This window comes from Oryzias melastigma, linkage group LG7 (assembly GCF_002922805.2).
Source record: "Oryzias melastigma strain HK-1 linkage group LG7, ASM292280v2, whole genome shotgun sequence".
In the NCBI taxonomy this organism is placed as follows: Eukaryota; Metazoa; Chordata; class Actinopteri; order Beloniformes; family Adrianichthyidae; genus Oryzias; species Oryzias melastigma.
The window spans coordinates 27363467-27385568 of record NC_050518.1 but is presented as its reverse complement, the minus strand read 5'-3'; the positions used below and the strand labels follow the sequence as shown (position 1 = coordinate 27385568).

Genomic DNA, 22102 nt, shown 5'->3' with positions numbered 1-22102 from the left:
CAAACTCAAAATGTATTCATGTATCGTAAGTCATATTGTAATCGCAAAATTTATCAGTAATATTGCAAGTTGTACTTATATCATGCAGCCCTAATTTTATTAGAACCTCTTAACGTTAAATATGAATCTTATGTGATAAAATACATCAGATTAAAAACTGGAGGCACTGACAGTCCAAACCTTTCTCATTAGTTTTGACATTTTTCAAAATTCAATCAATAATCTGCTATTAGAATACTATTTTTATTTTATGTATTTGCATTTTTGTAACTCAAATTGTAACTAAAATAATTGAATATAACCCAATCAGAAATAATGTCATTTTTGGGTTATAAAATAAATATAAATAAGAAGGGAATAAGAAGGGAAAGCATAAACATCTGCATAATTGGGATTTTGGTTCAGGTTTCACACAGGAGGTGAAACACAGCTTACAAATGTACAGCAACAGGAAACAGCCGAAATGTTGGTGGCAAAACTCCCGGGAGATCAAAGGAAAGAAGAAGAAACCTAATCAAAGTGAAAACATCTGCTACTACTTTTGATTCTCACAGTTTATGAGATTAACACCCTTTTATTATGTATATTTTATTTACATATTTTTAATTAAATACTGCCTTCATAAACAAGTCATTTAAGCAAAATCTGACCCAAGGCAAAAGAGAGAAAAGACTGACCTGAAGAAGCCTTTGCAGCCTTCGCAGGTCATGGCGTTGAAGTGGAAGCCAGTGGCTTTGTCTCCACACACCCCACAGATCCGCGGGACATTGCGGTCAAACTCATCCGGTCCGACCACTGACGTCGTCACGGTAATGGACTCCATCACTGAGGAGACAAACGAAGGAAGGAGGTAAAGAGGGTGAAATGAAGCGTTTCCCGTCTTTTCCCAGTTGCAAAACATCAACAGAAGAAGCGTTTACTCTGAAGAAAATGTTCGGCTTAGAGTCCGCTCAGAGCTGGCTGAGTGCGAGTCGCACCAAAGATGGGAAGCTGTGGATTTGTCTCTTCTTATATAAACAGGTGCTGAGCTATTAGCATATTTAGTGCAAGGTATTAACGACCACACTCTGCATCTTGCATCTACTGGTTGTCACTGAAAAGCACACAAACACACACACCCGCACGTACACACAATCCCGAGATAATGTATATATATTGTAAAAAAGACAGAAAACAAGATTTTGGACGGAAGGGAAAAATGGCAAAAAGGTGGCATCTGCGTAAGGCTGACAAATGGCCAGTGAAATTAAAACGGCTGATTCTCTAAAGCGACATTTTTTTCTCCTCGCACCATCTGGCCGTCTCTTATGAAATAATCAGCAGCAGAAAAACACACACAGACATCAATCTACTTCATATGAACCTTCACCAGAAAGAACTCAGCCTGGAATCTCTGCACAGATCAGGACATGAATTCTAAAATTACAAAATATAAGCCCTTTATCAGTCAGAATGGAATTTTTTTTCTTCATTTTAACCTTTATTTTACCAGAAAGTCCCCTGAGATAAAATCTCAAAATTAAAAAAGCATAAAAAAAATGTAAAAAATGGGAGTTGGAAGCAAAGTGAACTATCGGCTTGCAACTCCCAGAGGTCTAAAAACATTAAAGTGATGTTCTAGTTCCAGTGTTTTCCTTCAGAATCTGTGAAACTTCACTTTAAAACAAGACAGCTTCACAGTTTAACCATAGCTTCTGTGGAATATTAGCACTAAGTTACTGGTAAACATAAACATATCAGAGTCAGCGTTAAACAGGATTCCTTCAAGCTTCTTTAACCCTCGTGCTCTTATGGGGTCCAGATGACCCCACCCTTATATTGATGTGTGATTGCTTCCATGACAAAGGTGGAGAGGATTTTTATGTCTGCCACGGACACCAGTGAAGATAAAAAAATCATTAAAAACTAAAGTTAAGCGTGCTGTCTTGTGGGTTCCAGATTATCCCACTTTTAATGTAAACATGCCTAGGATAGCACAACGGTTACATTACATTTAAGACTTTTCTAAGGCCATGCATGTCAAAAATTGAGATCAATTTCTCAGTCTATTTCCAATTTGTTAATTTAGTCCCACTTTATGATCAAAACTGTAGCTTCGTATTTTGCTGTTTGCGGTCTTTGCCGTGATGCTTTTAGATCTCTTCTTTCTTCAAAACGGTGGTGGGCATTCAGTGCATTAGTGCACAACTGGCTTCTCTAATGTTTATTCACATGATTTGATTAAAAATAAATCTTGATTTTTGACATGAAATGTGAAACAGAAGTTTAAAGCATCACAATTTTTAAGACTCAGCTATCAAATTTCAAGACTTTTTAAAGCCTTTTTAAGGTATTATTTCCAAATTAATAAATTCAATGCTTTTAAGGTTTTTTAAAGGGGCTATACCATGAAAAAAACAAATTTTGTGCTTTAAAGTGTATTATACTGTTCATTCCTCACTATAAAAGGACCTGAAAGCAGTATTTTGATCCGTTCATACATTTCTGAGTAATCCTTTAAAAACCTGCACTCTCAACAGCAGCCCCTCCCATACCCACGAAAATGAGCGGGTCCTCACGATGTGATGTCACAGAGTGAGACCGCCCCTTTCAGGAAGAATCTGTTCTGCCAGCTCCGCCCCCAGTCTAACACCAACACTCAATTTCTCCTCTGAGCTAGAGGTGATCGGCAAAAACACTTTCATTTTAATTGCAGAATACTGTATAGCTTCCAGTTCTGTCTTGTCTTTATTAAATTCCACATCAAATAGGTGTTCATTACTTTAGATGCAGGGCTCCTTTAAGACCCCCCCAAACCGGTAGGAACAGACGCCGAGTGTCTTAGTGTTGTGAACCAGTGTAGCAATGGCTGGACCACTAAAGGCAGATATATGGTGTGTGCATCCATCTTTGAAGAAGTTTGGATTATTTTCATGGGAGAAATGCAGACACGCTGCCAAAGGCTCTAGGATGATATCATGAAATGGGCGGTACCCACATGCAGCGGCAGGCGGAGTCTCAAGAATCGAGTCGTTTTAATTCCGGGAAAGAAAAAAGTATTCAATCAGCCACCAATTAAACAAGTTCTTCCACTTAAAAAGATTAGAGAAGTATGTAATTTTCATCACAGATATAGCTCAACTGTGAGAGACAAAATGAGAAGAAAAAAAAATCAAAATGTCTGATTTTGGTGGGGAAAAAAAGTATTTAGTCAACAAAAAAAGTTCATCTCAATACTCTGTTTTATATACTTTATTAACAATGATGTTTTGGTCCATTCCTCCATCAGATCTCCTCTAGAGCAGTGATGTTTTGGTCCATTCCTCCATATAGATCTCCTCTAGAGCAGTGATGTTTTGGTCCATTCCTCCATGTAGATCTCCTCTAGAGCAGTGATGTTTTGGTCCATTCTTGCAGATCTCCTCTAGAGCAGTAATATTTTGGTCCATTCCTCCATCAGATCTCCTCTAGAGCAGTGATGTTTTGGTCAATTCCTCCAGATCTCCTCTAGAGTTTTGGGACTGTCTCTGGGTAATACAGACTTTCAACTCCCTCCACAGATTTTCTAGAGATTACTTGAGATTGGTTAGACCACCCCAGGACCTTGAAATCCTTCTTCTGAAGCCACTCCTTGGTTACCCGGGCAGTGTGTTTGGGATGGTTGTCATGGTGACAGACCCAGCCATGTTTCATCTTCAATGCTGATGGAAGGAGGTATTCTCTCTACATCTGACCATACATGACTCCATTCATTCTTTCCTGTACACAGATCAGTCGTCCTGGTTCCTTTGATGGAAAACAGCCACAAACCATGATGCTTCCACCTCCATGCTTTACAATAGGTATGGTGTTCTCCTTTCTCCTCCAAACAGTAGAGTTCTTACCAAAAAGTTCTGTTTTGGTTTCATCTGACCATAGGACATTCTCCAGTCCTCTTCTGGATCATCCAGATCTCTCTAGCAAACTTTAGACGACCTGCGCATGGATTTTTTTACCACTCATTTTAAGGTTCTCAAACCTATGATGGAAATGACAGACCTCTCTCATCTTTTTAAGTAGGACAACTTGCACAAAAGATAGCTGACTAAATATTTTTTGCCCCCTACAATTGATAATGAATATATTTAATGAATCTAATGTCTCTTAATTCAAAAATCTATTCATGATAATGAGTAATTATACTGTTAAGAGGATAGCATCATTTCTCTTTATTTCCCCCCTTTTTTTCTGAAATTAGTTTGATAAATCGGTGTGAATCTTCTTGTTATTTTGCCCACATTTAATGTTTGAAAAAACCAATAGATGAAATCAATTCAATTAAAACTTAAAACGAATAAAACTGTAACAGAAAGATGTTCAGTCAGAGAAATTTTCTTTTACTAATAGTTTCAATTGGGCCAAACAAAAGAACAGAAAGGAGGTCATAGAAAAAACCAAATGAGAACAAAATTGGGGGGCGTGGAAACATGCATGGACTGATGCGCGGTGGGACTGTCAGGGCTGCAGATATAGCCTGCAGGTACCTGAGGTGCAAAGAAGTAGGACGTCAAACAAGGACGCTCAGACGAGAGGAGCGCCGTGGTGGAGTGTTGTGCAGCATGGAGGAGGACACGGTGACCGCCGAGGGAACGGACGGGAGAACAGGTCACCATAAAGCTTTTTGGCTGCAGAGCATCAGTCTCATTAGCTCGAGGTCCGCCGCTGCCGAGCTCCCACTAATGCACGCTTCCGAGCTGACGCAATATTACTTTACTGCATGTTGACTGTCTGCCTGGTTTGTGTAACACATCAATGAATTCAAGCTGCGGTGCTCCTCTGGGGGAGTCAGGACAGATGTGCACGAAAAAACAAGGGACCGAGATTAGTCATCATGTGACAAAAACAGCTTTGTTTACTGATGCGGCAGCAGGTGAATAATGAAATAAACGGACAGAGAAACGAAAACACGCTGCAGTTTCATTAGCAGAGCCGGTCACAGCCGTCGGCCTTTCGGCCCGCCCTCAGCAGCTCCTTTCTCCTTCATATGCAATCCCTTTTTCTCACTCGCTTGTGTTTGTTTAATGGTGAAGCTGTTGGATCAACACCTGTAATTACCAGACAAAAAAGAAAGAGTGGAACGATTTCCATCTCAGGTTAAAACAGCATCCTGAGGCTTACTTATGTCAACATTCAGGCTGTATATTCAATCCGTCTGAAAAACAGATTAAATGTCCTTTATGAAACAAAAAAAAACTATTAAATGTAAGGAAACTCTTCTCAACTTCAGTTTTCCAGTTTTGTTATGAATTTCCTTTTTCTCTAAATACGCATCGATTTCAAAAATGTTCCAGTAACAGATAATTCAGAGCTTATGTCTTTTGAATGTTTATCAACAATGAATTAAGACGTTTATGTCACCGAAACAAATTCAATTCTGAGACGACAGACAAAGCTGCAGGACAAAACAGACCCCAGCTGTGGAAGAAGAACTCGTCATGTGGACTGTGTGTCCATCCACGTGTGTGTACTGTATGTGTGTGAATGCACGTGTGTGTACTGTATGTGTGTGAATGCACGTGTGCGTCCTTGTGTAAATGCACGTGTACAAAACTCTCCTTTAAGACTCTAATCACATCTCCAAAGTTTTAAACATTGTGGCAGAAAATATGCATCAATGGCAAACTAAAGACTAAAATAGTAACGTGGCTAATCATGTTTATTGAAGTGTAAAGTTCTGTCTTTAAACTAGGGCTGCCACGAATAGTCGACTAATCGACGACTAATTTAATAATCAATTAGTCGTTAATTTATATTACATGGAATCAGAGAGTAGAAAAATTGAAAATTATATATATTATTAGCGTGGAAACAAACGAAATATTGACCTGGGGGCCACAAATGGCCCGCGGGCCGCCAGTTTGAGGCCCCTGATCTAAAGTAACAAGCCGACCAGACGTTCATTAGAGACTGAGTATTCCACTACTGGAGTATATACAGTGCATAACAAAAATGAGAGATCAGCAGCTTTGTTATAAACCACAAAGTATTATTATACTAATTATATATAATAATTCATTATAATTAATAACTAGTTTATTAAGGAATTTTACTGCACAAACTTTAAATAGGCTGCTGCAAAACACTCATTAAACCATTAACTAAGACTAAGTATGTATTTTTTAAACACTTTTATTTGTAAGACATTCATGAATGCTAATGAATGTCTTATAAAAACATTAACAAGCATTAGTAATGAGGTTCTAATTAGAGTGTAAATAATCTTACCAACACTCCAAAGGGTATTTATTAGCAGACGCTAATAAATTACGTACCAACACATTAGTAATGCTTGTTAGCTTTTCATAAATATTTTTTTAAGGTATCTTATCCTAAAGTGTCTTTACACATTTTATATTCTACCTTAAGGATCTCAAACAAATACACATTTGTTCAACAGGTTTTATGTCATAACACAAATATTTCTACTAATAGCATTAATACCATATCTGTTGATCTAGTAAGAAAAAAAGCATCAAGCCACTAAGCTGAGAAAACACTACAGCCACATGACTGGGATATAGCATAACACGTGTGCACAGAGAGGCCATATGCGCCTGTGACTTGAACTTGGTACAGAGAACCAACGAGGTTAGAGGCAGTACCAAAAATAAAAAAAAAAGTACTGTTGTGTAACTTTACTTGGTTATTATTCCCAAGAAGGTCAAAAGAGAGGATCATGGGAGCAAGCTTTAACAGAAATGTACCTGAGAGTAAAAATGAGTTTTCACGGCATAAATATGACCGTAAACCATAAATGAACTTACATAGTACTGCATTATATAAAATGCATTGATGCCAGAGTCCATTTCAGTTGGATAGTAAAGAATGTCACTGATAATCTATAGTCACTAGATTGTGTTCTTTAGGTCAAAAGGTGAGCTTTTTTTTGTGGAACTCGGGTTTACACAAACAAAGAAATACTGAGCCTATCGCTGATTCAACACAGCTTCAAAAGCAATCTGGATAACGGCAGAAAAGACAAAAGCATCAATAACAACGGCTCAATAGACAAAGGCTTGTTGCATTGTGATCGTTTTGTTCTCTGTGGTCCATATCTTTTTCTTGACACGCAGGAGTTTCTTTTCCACGTCTTACATTTTTCCAAAAATAAACTGTGATTCAGGAAAAAACAATCAATGTTTACAACAATAAAAACACTTAGACTGGCTAAGTTTTGCTTTGTCAGAGCACAAAAGAAAGACACTACATTTTTGTGAATGAAGCTAAGCAAACACTCAGTTTATGATATTGGATTGGAGATGCACAGATCAATTTTCCATGTGACTGTCACCCCATGATTCAGCTCTTCAACCAGTTTTTATCTTCTTCTTTGCACATGTGTTTGTGCATTACAACTCTAAGTCTGCTCTATTGTAAACTGTCATTTGGCAGTTTACATAAAGTTGTAAAACAGTTGCACCAACACAGTTGACAGATCACTGGGGTGTGCTTCCATATCCAGTTAAAACCCCAACTCTGCTCTGAGAAGTTCATGTTGGGACCACCAGGCTCTTTTCAGCGCTCACAGCGACTCGTTTTTAATCAAGACTTGTGCTGATGCTCATATCGCTCTGGCCCTCTCAAAAAGCAGTCGTGAGGGGGGGGGGGCACTGCAGACACTGATGAGCTTAAAGCACGGACCCATCTGTATTTAGGTCCAGACAAAACGGGGCATGAGCTAAACATAAAAACATTTTATACTTTTAAAAATATATATCCAAATATACCTAAAGATAGTCAGAGAAGAACTGTGCAGATCTTCTTTTATTACAAAGATAAGTGTTTTATTGAATGTTACAGCTTTCGCCACATCCACCTTATCTGACTTTAAAAGACAGATAAATACAATGCATATGCAACGGATAAATACAAGAAAAAAATGGTCACTAAAACTGAGATTTTATAAAATGATAAATGTGAATCTACCGTCTCAGCAACTTTGTTAGCAGTATCTGCTGAATATTATGCATTAGTGTGTGTGTGTAGAGTGAGTTATAATAACAAAAAAATGTCTCCGCCCACAAACATGTGATCCACAAGGTGATTACCTGTTTAAACAACACTATAATAAAACAAAACAATATTCATTCGCCTTAATATAAACAACAGTTTGATTCACGGCTACTACTGTGTGATTGCTTAGTAAGCATTCACACAATAATGATCCTCCTGCTTCTTTCAGTACATTCTCGCAATCATGGTATCGAAATGTTCAGCTGATTCAGGACATTACTGCTTGTACTTTTGGTGTTCACAAACTTTATAGTTTTTGAAATATTGAACAAAATATGTCAAAATATGAATGAGAAATTGCTCAAATTCTTCAAAAACTTTGTTCACTTTGTGAACTTCCGTACATACTTTCAGCTAGAGACACCCTTCAAACTTTAACATGTTCAACAATTACTGAGTTTTTTAGGGTAATTTAGAAATTATCTTTTAATTAAGCAACATGCTAGCGTTTTTTTGCTAATTTCGACATTTTTCCACCTTTTTACGCTAATCTGGAGTTTAGCTAAACTTTAGCATTATGCTAGCTGTTTTGGCAAAATTAAACATTTTTCCAGTCTTTTGGCATTTAACTAATATTGTTGACAAGTTATCAAGGCTTGAGCATTTTTAGCTGTCAGCTTCAGGATTATCAGCTATTAACTCTTGGATCTTCAATGGCCACATTCAGCTTACAGCATTCACACTTGCATTATTGCAGGTAATAGTATATATACAGTATCTAGTAATTAGGGCTGTCAGATCTGTCGCGTTAAAAACGCATTAATCTGACGTGTGCTTGACGCCAACAATTTTTTTGACGCATTAATCGCGGACTTTCTCATACGTGCCTTTCCACACCGCGCGCGGGCGTCCTGTCCTCCAACTCACCGGCTGCTCTCACTAGATCACGGGCGGGTCTCCAACCACCGAGCTGCGAGCTAAAACCGGTCGGCGCTAGGACCTGGAGAGCTCCTGCACCCTAACCCGGCTCCGGATCGCGTCCAGTACCACGTCTGGTAGTACCGGCTCGCGTCCGGCGCCGAGAGCTGCGCACGACTAATTTAATAATCAACAGCAAGCGCACCGGGGGACGTTTTAAATGTTCTGGAGGTTTAAGCGTGATCCAGCCCCAGCATAGCGGTCTGTCTGCCGGTATATTCATGATGAGCTCCGCTGGACACGTCGGTGCATCGAGCTGCAGCCAGAGAACGCGGCGGCAGTAACAGACTGTCAAACTATCCACAGTGTATCCCGCTTTTCTCAGTCTTTAATGTTTTAAAAAACAAAAGTTCATTGGAAATGATAAATCTCTATTTCATTTATTACTGCAGTTCAGCAGAGGAGGAAAATATTTGGTCCTGACAAAAAATGAACATGAAAGTGTTATGGAAATGTTATTTTTGATGTTTTTTATTTTATTTTACTGAACGTTGATTGAAGTTTTGAATTTAAAATGCCCTTCACTTGCACTTGGGCTTTTGTTAGGCATTTTATGTTACAGCCTTTTATTGTTAAGAAAGTTTATCTCAATACAATGTTACAAAATAAAGTATTTCTGATGAAAACAATTAATTTTGTCATTCTTGTTTTCATAATTAATGTAGAACTACTAAATTCCACGAACCACACATTTTTTTTCCTTAAAAAAAGGCCAAATGTAAATTTGCGATTAATCGCGAGTTAACTCTGGACAAAATGCGATTAATCGCAATTAAGAATTTTAATCGCCTGACAGCTCTACTAGTAATTATTATGGTCTGTGGGAAAAACTGTCACAATAAATCCATATTTTGAGTAAAGACTGTTTTTGTCTAATAAATTACTCGTTTATCTTCGACACTGACTGCTCTTCTTTTGTTTCCTTTCTGGCTATTTTCTGTCAGAAGAAACTTTCTAAATACATTGGTTTATTGTTAACCTTGCTAGTTTTGAGGTTTCAGTTTAGCAGTTGGCGCAGCCGCTTTAAGAGAGGCGCGGTTAGACTTTTGACACGAGAATGAGCAACTTGACACGCATCAGGAATGAGTCGGATGTGGTGGAGAGAACTCAGTATTTTCCAAAATAAAACTTCCTTAAGAATCATATTTTGAAAAAAATGGAAAAACTAAGCTAGTAGCTAAGTGTCCCATTTACCAGACGGTAACGGTCTGTGGCCCAGGGGTCAAAAATCAACCTTTAAAGTTCAGCTGCACTTATGAGCTGAATGTTCCAAACCCACATAGATCTTGTTCCTAAAGATCTAAATAAAGGTACTGCTATACTAAAGGAGAGACTCAAACAGTGAACACGCTGAGGCTGCTGGTCAGTTGATGAAGATGACCTCTGACTACACAGTTAAGAAAATTGAGGAGGTGTTTTTTCCGTCAATAACAAATCACCACATTCTTTGGCATAGAAATCCCTGCAGTCCCCTGCTTTTAGATAACTGAAGCTCAATTTGGAAAAATTACATCACTGTGGGTGTCAAAGTAAATGGTTAATTTAACCGTTTAATGAAGTAAAGTTACATTTATTTAAAGGGGCCACACCATTATTTTCTTAAGCCTTTAAGAGTGAACTATATCAATATATATGATCATATCGTATCGTGTTGACCTGCTCATTTTCATGGGTATGGGAGGGGCTGCTGCAGACACCACAGGTTTTTAGAGGATTACTCTTAAATACGAGAACGGATCAAAACATCGCTTTGGGGTTCTTTATAGAGAGGAATGATCAGTATAGTGCACCTAAAACCTCAAAAAGTAGAATTTTCATGGCAGAGCCTCTTTAAGGTGATCAGATTTACTCATGGTCCAGTCAAAAGGTAAACTAACTGCTCATCTTCACACAACGCTGTGGTTTGAAACTTAATGAAGAAACTCTTTACTAATTCAGGTGTAAAGTTTTTCAAGCAAATATTGCAGACGCATTTAAAGGTGAGCATTCAGTCGCAACATTGACACAGGTTGAGATGCAACTTAAGGACAAAGAAACAGAATGAACGTGCACACCATCCCATCCTTCAGTGTCCATATAGTGACTTTTCCTCAGCTGTGTTTGTAATTCGAGGTTTAAAAAAGGAGTCCTGCCTCAACAAGAACTGTGAATGAATTTTGTTTCCACACAGCAATCTCTGGAATGAACCAACGGAAACCACAAGCTACAACTTTCTAGAACTTTTACAAGGCAGCGCTTTGATGACCTGGTACGAAATGATGCTTTTTCTTATTATTCCACTTGTTAGTGCTCCCAGAGAAAATAAACAACTTTCAAGAAATGTGGCATCATTGTGTTAATGTCCTGATTAAGATTCAGATCCAGACTGAACAAGTTTCTGGCTGGTTTCACCTCAACTGTGCAACTCTTTTCCACTGAGAAACGAGATGTTAAAAAGTATTACTGAAATCCCATGATCCTTTTACTCATTCCTGTGTAGATCAGCACAGGAGTCTTGAAAACTTTCCAAAGTTATATGCCATTAAAAACAGCCTTACCTTCCATGTAGCTCTAAGTCTCAGACAAAAGCTGTTCAGGTTGAGCATTAAACTCAGTATACGAGGGTGTTACAGGAGAAGAGTGAGTAGATCACTCTATAGGCGGCACAACGGGGAACGTGGCCCACTTTCATCACCAGATGCCTCAAAGTGGGCCTCACTTACAGCTAAATGTTACAGGCTCTAGTCAAACGCTACAATAAAGAACAATAAAGTCAAAGCGAGGGGAGATCGGGGCTTACAGCAAGGAAAATTTCTGCGGCTGAAATGAGGCGAGGGAGTTAGACGAGAGGCTGGAGGGATGTTTATTTGAATCCTGTGAACGAGACGTCAGGCTGAAAACTTTTCAGTGGAGGACGGCCGCAAACGGACATTCGAGCGACAAACAAAGAAAGGGTCCCACTTTCCATCAAATATTTATGCTACAGCTAGTTCTCTGCATTTTCCACGCTTTGACGTGACTTTTTTTTAACTTAAAAAATGCTAAACATTAAGTAAAAAGCAATAACGTACCAACGTAGCCATCTGACTCTTGTTTGAAAAAGCAACATAATAAAAGTACTCAAATGGCACCCATGTTTTTTGGCTGAACTGTTGAGAAATGTGTGTACTCCACTTACTGGAACTATAAAAGCCCACATAGTTGGCAAGATGCGATAAACAAGAAAATCATTACTTAGTGGGTCAGAAATTGTTAGGTATGGTACGTTTTTGTGGAAAGAAGTGAGGGGATCTTATAATGGACCTCTTCCTATCCCACTATAAACTGTTACCCACCACCCCACCATGTGCACAGACCAAAAGAAACACATCTGATGCTTTTCATCCTTGATAGGTGATATTTTTTAACTAGTTTGAGCATTTTATACTACTTTTAATTAAAAATAATGCATTACAAATGATTATATGTCAACTAGGTACTAAAACAGATGTTAATTTTTATAGGATTAAGATTTTAAATGAAAGATGGCAGAGCTGCAGTGCAATGGTCCAAATGGCAGCTGTGTTTGTTGTTGTATTTTGAAAGGTTTCTCGTCTCTTCTAATCGTATGCCTCCCAAGTAATGGTGAAGTTCTCATTCCATCATTGGATAGATGCTGCAGAATGACGGAAAGCTGGAACAGGAAGAGGAACAGTAGCTACTAACTGAAGCCACACTCCCATTTGTCCTTACAGAAGGATACAGGTTATATGTGGTCAAACCTGTACGGGTCACGCAGGAAGGTTGTAGACCCCAGGTAGAACGAAAATGTTCATGCACTTTATTTCTACAGGTATGGCTTCTAACTGTAGTAAACACAGGTAGTGGTGTATACTTGTATAGTGCTTTTCTACCTTCCTTGAAGGCCCAAAGCACTTTACAGTCACACACCTTCACACACGGGTGTGGGCACTGGCACCAACCTTCCACCAGAGGCAAGGTGGGGTTCAGTGTCTTGCCCAAGGACACTTCGACACATGGCAGGAATTGAACCTGTAATCTTCCGATCGGAGGTTAACCGCCCTACCACTGCCCACAGCCACCCTTGTAGTAGTGGTGTTCATATGATATTTGTGTGCTCCTTCCGTGCAGCCTGGCTGTTAGAAATGAAGAAATTAGACAATCAGTATCAGTTCTGCACACCTCACTAATGACTAGAATGTGGCATAAGGGCAACATATGACAGCATCACCAGAATGTCATAAGTGTGTGTAACTTCCAATATCCTTTCAAATACTTCAAGATATGTTTGCCACACGAATTACGATCATATGTTCCATTTCATAACGTCTCTTGAGATGGTTGCAGGAGCCTCAAAGGAACTGGAAGACTTAAGATAAAGAGGCTCCTCTCTATGACCCTCCACCGCCCCAGACAACCTAAAAACCTGCAGTCGTACAAGTCAACCCTGTGAATTAGAGTTGTAACAAGTATCCGGGTGTTCGGACACTCACGATCTGCTCCTGAAAATTCAAGTATGAATATTGCCCATGTTCAAGATCACTTATTCATGATCTTTATAAGTATAGTAGAGTGTAATAAAATATTATCTTGGGGCGATGTATTTTTGCAAATGTTGGATTTCAAGTTTATGAACAAAGCCAAAAGAGCAGCACTTCTGTTGCCAGAAGTAAACACATCTTCGTGTCGGTGAGCTTCCTGTTTTCAAAGTAAAACTAGCGAGAGCTTTTTCTTCCGTTCAAAAACTGAGACTTAAGTTCCACTCACTGACATAAATTCTTGAAAAAATGAATCAGCATTAACATCAGAGCTTTAGCTCCAGTGTTTGGATTCTTTTGGCTATGCTAGCTCTTCAACAGTTGATGCAATTAACGTAACTCCAGAGACTTCTGAAGCAGAGAAACGCAGCCTCGGGCTGATATGCTGCACTGTACAGCTGAAGGGAGGATGTAATCAATGTGAATCAGCAGATTCTGCTGTGGAAAAAAACAACTTTATTCATACGGGCTCTGAACTAATACGTAATACTTAGAACGTAAAATGTTGAAGAATTTTGAGGATGCAAAAACAGTGTAGAACATTTTCAGGTTTTGTTGTTAAATTATCCAAAACAACAGTGATGTTTACACTTTTATGTTGTTTAACCAGAAGGTAGACAAAAATAAATAAATAAATAAATAAAACTTGTTTAAAATGACAAACACCATTTACATTTTTTGTGTTTTTATCAGTTTTGTTGATTCAAAACTCCGGTTCTAAAAAAGGTATAAATGATTGTGATTTAATACAAATAATTTCAATTGTCATACATCCAGTAAACAGACATCCACATAGCAACAAACATTATATTAAAAATTAAGAATCATGGTTCGATTCCTGAATCCAATCGGATCCCCACCTAAGCAACGATATACAGCCCTGCTATGAATGCATATGACAGACAAAAACTGTACCTCCAACACATTCTCATCCCCAAGTCGCCACATATTGACGTTTGGCTAAGAAGCCCTCCGTGTCACTTTTTGACATTTTTGGTGTCTCAATTCGTCATTTTTTGATGTGCTGGCCGTTCTTAAAATCAAGGGTCCCCAACCCTAGGGACGTGGTACCAGATGTGGAACTAGGTGCAAACTGGGCCTGGACATGGTTACAGGACTTGAACCAGTACCGATTTACTGGTACTTGTTTAGGACAATGTGCACTATGATCGGTGTCCTAAACTGGTTCCGGTTTGCGGCCCAGAGGTTGGAGACCCATGATTTAATGTGAACAGTCAGCACGTCAAAAAGTGACAAGTTGGGCACAGCCAAGTGTCAATTTTTGACGCGGAGTGGTCCCCAACCAAACATCAATATGTGACAAGTCGGGAGTGAGAATGTGTTGGTATCCCAGGTGGAGCCAGATAAGACGCATCAAAGATGCAAAGCAGACTTAAAATCAGCAGACAGTGTTATGGCGACGACTCTGCCACATGGAAGGAGATCAAACCCCTGACAACACTCCACCAAACGCTGATGATGTCCCGACAGACATCCAAGACTGCATCTTCTTTCAGTTTCACACCCAGAGCCAGCAGATCACCCCCTCCTTCAAACACTCCCCATGAGGCGATACTCTTCCAGCAGCGCCAGGTGAACATCAGCCTGAAAAAGATCAACCCATGGAGGACATCCAGCCAGGTCAGAGTGACTTTAGGGTGCCAAAGGAGCGAGCTCAACGGCTGACAGAGGTATTCAAGAACAATTTTACTGTCTCACTGCAGAAGACTGCAGTTCTTAGAAAAACAGAGTCGTCCTGCAGAGCTGTTGCATCACTCTCATGTGCATGTGCCTCCTGCAACATCAATGTGGACTGGCTTGATATGGCACAGCTCTATTCATCACTCAGACATTTTCACAAACAGAAATAGGTCAAACCAACAACCCAGATCCATCTCCACAGGAGTTTAGCTGGGGGGACTGCAGCTCGTTTTTCACGTTTTCTTCTGATATTTTTAAATAAATATATTTAAAATCTCACAATAGAAACTCAAACCTTGAATATAAATGAAAACATATAAAGGAGAATTCACAAAAAACCACTGAGATCAAATCAAATCGCGATGAAAGATCATGATTAGACATTACTGTTACCCACATGCACAAACCAAAAGAAACCCATGCACAGTCATCCAGTGCGACGTGCACGCATGGAAAAACATCATGTTTTGATCAATATTCCAATCAGGCTCTGTTTTGGCACCATAGACTAAACCAGGGGTCTGCAACTTTTAACAGTTTAAGAGTCGTTTGGGCTACTGATCAAAACCTAGAAGGAGATGTAAAGTCTTACTTTAGACTTTAGGAAATTTGGATTTGCAATCATGACCATCGTTTTTTAAAGAATAATTATGAATTTTGTCTTTTTTTGGCACAAACAAAAGCAAAAATATAATTAAAAAAAAATGACCTAGCATCTCTCTTTTTCAACTTTTTTTCAAAATAAAAAACACTCTGTACCAAACAGGATCATCTCAGCGCAGCTCTGGACAGCTAGTAACCAATGTTGTGCAGCATAAGTTAATATGTGCTTTTAACTCATAAAGATCAAACTTTTTACCAAAGTTTTGTGTTTCATATAAAATCTGTTGATTCTGGAGGTAGAGTTGATCAAACAAGACGTCTTCAGGTCAACAGGGATGTAAAAACCTACATAGTTTATCATCTATGTGAACCTCAGCAAATATTTTATAAGTTTAACTAATCTAAATTACATACATGCAAATTAAATAATTTTTACTTTAAAAAAATGCTATTTTATTTTTCTTGTATTTGTTTTTTTGTTTTTTTTTCTGGTTCTTTTTTCCCTCTTTGTCCTCAGCAGTCTTACACTGCTGGGTTTTGTTATTTTAGTTTAGGGTTTTTACCTTGGTAGTCTTTGTCTCTTTGGGTTTTTTCCTTTTTTTGGGGTAGTTTTGGTTAGACAGTCATTAGCAGGAGCTGCTGAGTCAGACGGTCGACATAGCTGGGACAACAGTCTCCATGACTTATTTTATGGTTAGCCAATGAGCCACCATGGAGGTTGCAGGCCCCTGGTCTAGAGAAACTGCATTTCTTCCCAGAGAAATATTGCATTGGATTATTGTTTGTTTATCGACTCCCAACGAGTGAATCTAACTGCTGGCGTGCAGCGGTGGACAGCAGAAACGGGAGGCGGAGTTGATATGCTCGTCAGTGTGGTGCTTGACTGCACTTGCCTCACTGATGCAAAAGTAGTTTCAGTAGTTTTATTGGGTCTTCTGCGTGTGCCTTCTACGCTCTCTTTTTATTCTTTTTAGTTCTTGGGATAGTTTTAATGCCTTTTTTTCCTCCAATTTTAGGGTCAACAATAGCGAGTGCAACACTGAAATGACACAAAATGGTAACACCTGTCCTTGGGCGCCTTCTGACGCAAGGTTTGCAACAACCTTAAGAAAATATTTTTTAAAATTCCAAATTCTATAATAGATCTGAGCCTTATGTAAAATTATAATTGTGGAAATTCATGACTGGATTGTTGGAAAAGCTGTTCAAATATCCCTAATTTAGAAAAGTCGGTTAAAGAGAAAAAAGAAACTTGCACAGTACAGCTGTGTCACATGACTTCTGGAATAAAGCCCTTTGGACGGAGAAAACCTAATTTGTCCAAAGTATGGCTGGTTGTCTCTCTGAGTGGGTTTGTCCGGTACAAGCTGTTTTGGTTCTCCCTGTTCTGGTCCTCTCACGCAGCATGCACTTCTCTTAAGACCAAAGAAAGCTGTTCTGATGCACACGCGCTCACCAGCAGGGAAAGTGAATACGATTGTGCTAATTGCACATAGAGTTTGCCAGCAAGCACAGCTTGGTGGGAGGCTGCTTTATGCAGGAGCTGTAATAACAGGGATTGAAGGAAGCAGAGCTGGGATAAACACAGGTGGGCATGAGAAGTATTACTCTCCGGCCGGGGACACACAAACACTACACCGAGTACCTGCTCACATGTGCATTTCATAAACTAACAGGAAACCTATCTTCCATTTTCTGTGGCCAACTCTTTCTTTTGCCACCGAGATGCAGCTTTGAACTTTAGACTTTGTTTTATAGACGGAGGGAAAATGAAGGGGCCATCGGGCTGTTGGCGTTCCGACACGGAGAGGAGGAGCGAGGGGAAGAGTGGGAGAGACGGAGTGGACCTTGGAAAAGAAAGGAATGAAGCAATGAAAAATATAAAAGCAAAAGCAGATGAGGGACGTGAGGAGGTTAAGAAGGAGGGAGAGTCTTAAACACAAAAACAAAGTCTCCTCAAGAAAAACAGAGTGAAAAACTCAAGATGAGGAAAGGAAAACGTCAAACTAAAATGACGACGGAAATATAAAAAGTCAATAAATAGGAAGGTATTTTCTTGATGGATGTTAAAGTGGGGTTTTGTTTTATTCCTCGACTTTCTGCAGTGATTCAGATGCAGCACGCAGAATAAAGTGATTGGACTGAAAGGATCAAGTTTGTTTTAACCACTCCGTCCTGATCCGATTCTAATCCTACGTTTACTTTTTGTGTCAGAGCTCCTCACGGATGTTTGAGCTGCTCTCTGAGAACCGGCTGGACGCTCCACAGTCGGGACAGATTTATACCGGGAGCTTCAGGTCTGCCGCAGATCTTTGTCGTCATCCTCTTCTTTAAAGTGGTTTCACACAACATGTGCATGGATTTCCACGAGCCAGATAATGTTTGTTTTTGCAGCAGCAGTCACACTATTTTGCTTGTTTGCGATTTACACAAACTAAAAGGACATGTTGCAGAAACAAACTGAGGTTTGGACTCAAAAAGCCACCAAATCAGCTGAGTTGGAGCAGCTTTAGTATCAATTAAAAAAAACGTATCATCATTTTTTACAGGAGCTTTATAACAGAGCTACCTCAGTTAAGATTTCTCATGGCAGACATGTTGGTATATAAGCAACAGATTACAAACATCACCAAACTGAGAGCAGATTCCTGCTGAAGTGAATGAATTATGGACAAATAGAGTGGAAACCTTCTGATGATTTGTATACATGATGAAAATGGGTCTGAGGCTTTGTACATAAGTGTTCTCAGGAAAACCTGAATTACATTTCTTTCTTTTTTTTAATCCTGTGAAGTCATCCCATAAAAAAATCAATTTCAATGGTTTCTTATTTACAAAATATGCCAAAACCTTACATTTTGATCTGGTATACACGAATATTTGTGTGTCTGAGCTTCTTTTTTTTTCTTCTTTGGTGAGTCTTTCAAAATGAAAAACGGGCTGGACTAGAAGGAAGCTCATTCTCAATGAGCAGCACTGTGAGCAATGTGAGCGTTCATTCAAGGAAGCTCTCAGGAAAAAGCTTCTGTGTGGTCTGTGTCGGATTTTACAACGGCAATGAGCAGCTGCTCATCTGGACTCACTGTCAGCTGGATATCTGTGCTTATGTTTACACCCAGGGAAACCGCAGGAATAAATCTCTGTCTTATTTTAAAGGCAGTTCATAAATGTGTTTTGTTTGCTGTCAAAGCCGTTATTTTATCCTATGATTATGAAATTAACAGTATCATCCAGATGGGAGTCGTGTGCATGAGCTACTTAAACAACAAATTACAAATAAAAGCAGCTTATTTACCTAAATCTAAGGTTAGTTTATAGTAATGTAAACAATCTGACAAATAATAAAATCATTCGTAAATCTCCATTCATCCATCTTCTGCTTATCCAGGGAGAAGTCATAAGGGCAGCAGTATAAGCAAAAAACTTGCCTTTCCTGAAGAAAAAAAAAAAAATTGAGCATACTTTTTAATTTTTTTCTCTGTTTTTTCTTAATCTATGAATCCAACAGCAATCAAACTCATTTGGATCCAAACATCTCCTCTGTTTGTTTGACAGATTCGAACTTAAAAAAAAAAAAAAAATCAAGCTGGTGTGATTTTAGAAATGAAAAATTGTAAAAGACAAAACACAAACACACTTTTACACTTTTTCACACTTTCACCCCCACATTGTTGAACTGCCACCCAACATCACAAAATTAGAGAACAAGTAATAGATATTCCCCAAAGACAAATAAATGAACGTTAGAAAACTGAGAGGAACTTTGATCAACAGAAACAATTAGAAGAGAAAAAAGGCAGGAAAAGGAAAAGAGAGAATGACAATGAAAGGAAACCAGAGAGGAGGAACAGACATAGGAGGAAAAGAAAAGAAAACATTTTTTTAAAGAGCCAACAAACTGAACTCAGACTTTAAGGCAGGAGTGTCAAACTCAATCCCACAGAGGGACGAAATCCAAAACACACTTTAGGTCACGGGATAAACATTTAATGAACACTCTAAAACTAACTTTTTAAAACTTTAAAACCAGAACTTTTGATATATAGCATTTCCTTTGATAATTGTAGTGTGAATGCTGTAAGCTGAATTTGGCCGCTGAAGATGCTGAATTGATAGCTAAAAACGCTGAAGCTGAAAACTTAAAAAAAACAAAACTTAGGTTAGCCAAAACATTTAGCATGTAGCTGAAGAAGCAGCTAGACTTCAAAATAGCCTATAAAAACCCTAAGTCAGCCAAAACACCTAATATGCAAATATTAGCTAAACTCCAAGACAGAATAACAAATCTTAGTAAATGTCAAAATAATGGGTAAAGTCCCACATGTCCCAGGAATGAGTGGACCAAAGGCCACATGTACAGTATCATTACTTATTTTTTAGGACTTTTTTCTTCTCAAATTTCTACTTTTTCAGTCATTTTCAAGCATGTTCTTAGGATCTTCCTGTGCTTATTTTCTCCACTTTGGTGCATAAAGCAGTTTGACATAACAGAAAACTACTCTATTGTATCATGTGTTGTCAGATCTTGATCTATTCTTTATGAGAAATACTTTTTATTGGGTATTTTATATCAGGTAAAAAGTGATGGTGTAACTTTTTATAGTTAAAGTGTTCTAGAGTTAAAGAGTAAAATCTGTAAAGGTGAAACTGTGACTGCAGTGAGTATCTTTAACCAGAGGAGGATTCAGAACATCACATTCAGTCGTCCATAACAGTCGGGCTGACAGGTTAGAACATCATCAAATCTGTCATTACAACAACTCAACCACATAAGAACCTTTGCTTGGATGGGATGATGTGATTTAGACGCTTGGGCTATTAATTATGAGTTAGACTGGTTGATGCGGGCGCAACTGCTCACTTAGACGATGAATCCAGTATGTAGGTGCTGCAGTGCACGGACTGACTGAAGATATTCTACGAAAGCACAAAGGAGAGAGCAGAGGAACCTTTACTCGTCAGCACAATAAAGTACATTGCTGTCCACCTTTCGTGGTCTCAATATTTCGCTTATTTTTGTGTAGTTTTGCATGATCTTATTTATTGTGTGATTGCTTAGTAAGCATTCACACTGTAGTGATTCTCCTGCTCCTTTCTGTATGGTTTTCTGCACATAAAAACTCAATCACACTTTCAGTGATTTCAGCAATCATGATGTTAAACCTTCAGCTTGTTCAGGATATTACTGCTTGTGTTTTTGGTATTCATAAATAGAAATATTGAACAAAATATGCCCCATAAGAAATGAATGAGAAAGTCTTCAAATTTTAACATTTTAAGTAGATTAGCAACAAGACCTTAAATATATTTGTATATATATTTATATGTTTTAACCTTTTATAGTAACTTTTCAAAAAAATGAAGATGAGTAAATAGCAACATGCTAACGTTTTTGACTAATTTAGTTTAGCTAGTAATTAAGCAACACACAAAATATGTTTGGAAAATTGGCATGTATTAGGGATTTTTGAGCGATTTTACTAACATTTTTTCAGAAATTTAGGTCAACTTCAGCGCAAATTTCATAGTTTCAATTCTTAAAGCAAATTTACATTTTGCAAACAGCTTTTGCATTATCAACAAATCACTTTAGCAATTAAAGTCAATTGCATCAACATTTTCAGCAAAATGCTTCAGCAAAAAGCATTCACAGTAGCATTATCACAGGTAATGTAATTTTTCAAGTTTATTTTACAGTGCATTGTGTTCTGTTGGTCATTATAAATCAATCTTCTTTATCTTGTGTCTCCAGTACAAAAAATGTTTAATTTGTCAAATTTACATAAGCTTTGATCGCAATCAGATCTCCAATTGGACTGTCTTCTACAAATGTTTGAACTTTGAGAGTTTAAACAAGAGAGAAAAATGTGAAAATGTTCATGTCTGTCAGAAAAGTGTATGAAGTTTGTATTGGGGGGTTTAGAGCCTAAAAACATCTATAATATCCTAATAAATAAAGATGAGTACTTCCAGGTTCATTTTAGAAGATAACTCCTGTTATAAATGAGGGACTTCTGTACCTTAAATATAATAAACTGTAAAAAATTAATTCTGAGTTTATTCACAGAACAGGAGGTAAACTTTTGAAACTACAACCATTTACAAAATCTGCTGACGACACACTAGTACACTTTCAGAGTAGTACACAGCATCAATACATAAATGAGAAGTTGGAATGCTGTTATCCTGGACACAACACTGCCACTTTTTATGTTAAGTTTAAACGTAGAAAACAAGAATATAAAACAAAACCTAAAAACCACTAAACAACCAAGAGGATATTACAGCATCCCTTAACTAAATATGGCATGTATTTACATATATTTAACAAC

At 38.3% G+C, this 22102-nt stretch overlaps 1 protein-coding gene across 3 annotated transcripts in view; it reads right to left on the bottom strand.

Moving 5' to 3' along the window:
- LOC112159254 (vitamin D3 receptor A) overlaps positions 1 to 22102 on the bottom strand; it is a 72363-nt gene that overhangs the window by 27258 nt on the left and 23003 nt on the right. For all 3 annotated transcript variants that reach the window (XM_024293210.2, XM_024293207.2, XM_024293208.2), the window contains exon 3: positions 678 to 825. In XM_024293210.2, the coding sequence (XP_024148978.1) occupies positions 678 to 823 (146 nt within the window). In that variant the 5' untranslated portion in view covers positions 824 to 825. The remainder of the gene's footprint in view (positions 1 to 677; positions 826 to 22102) is intronic.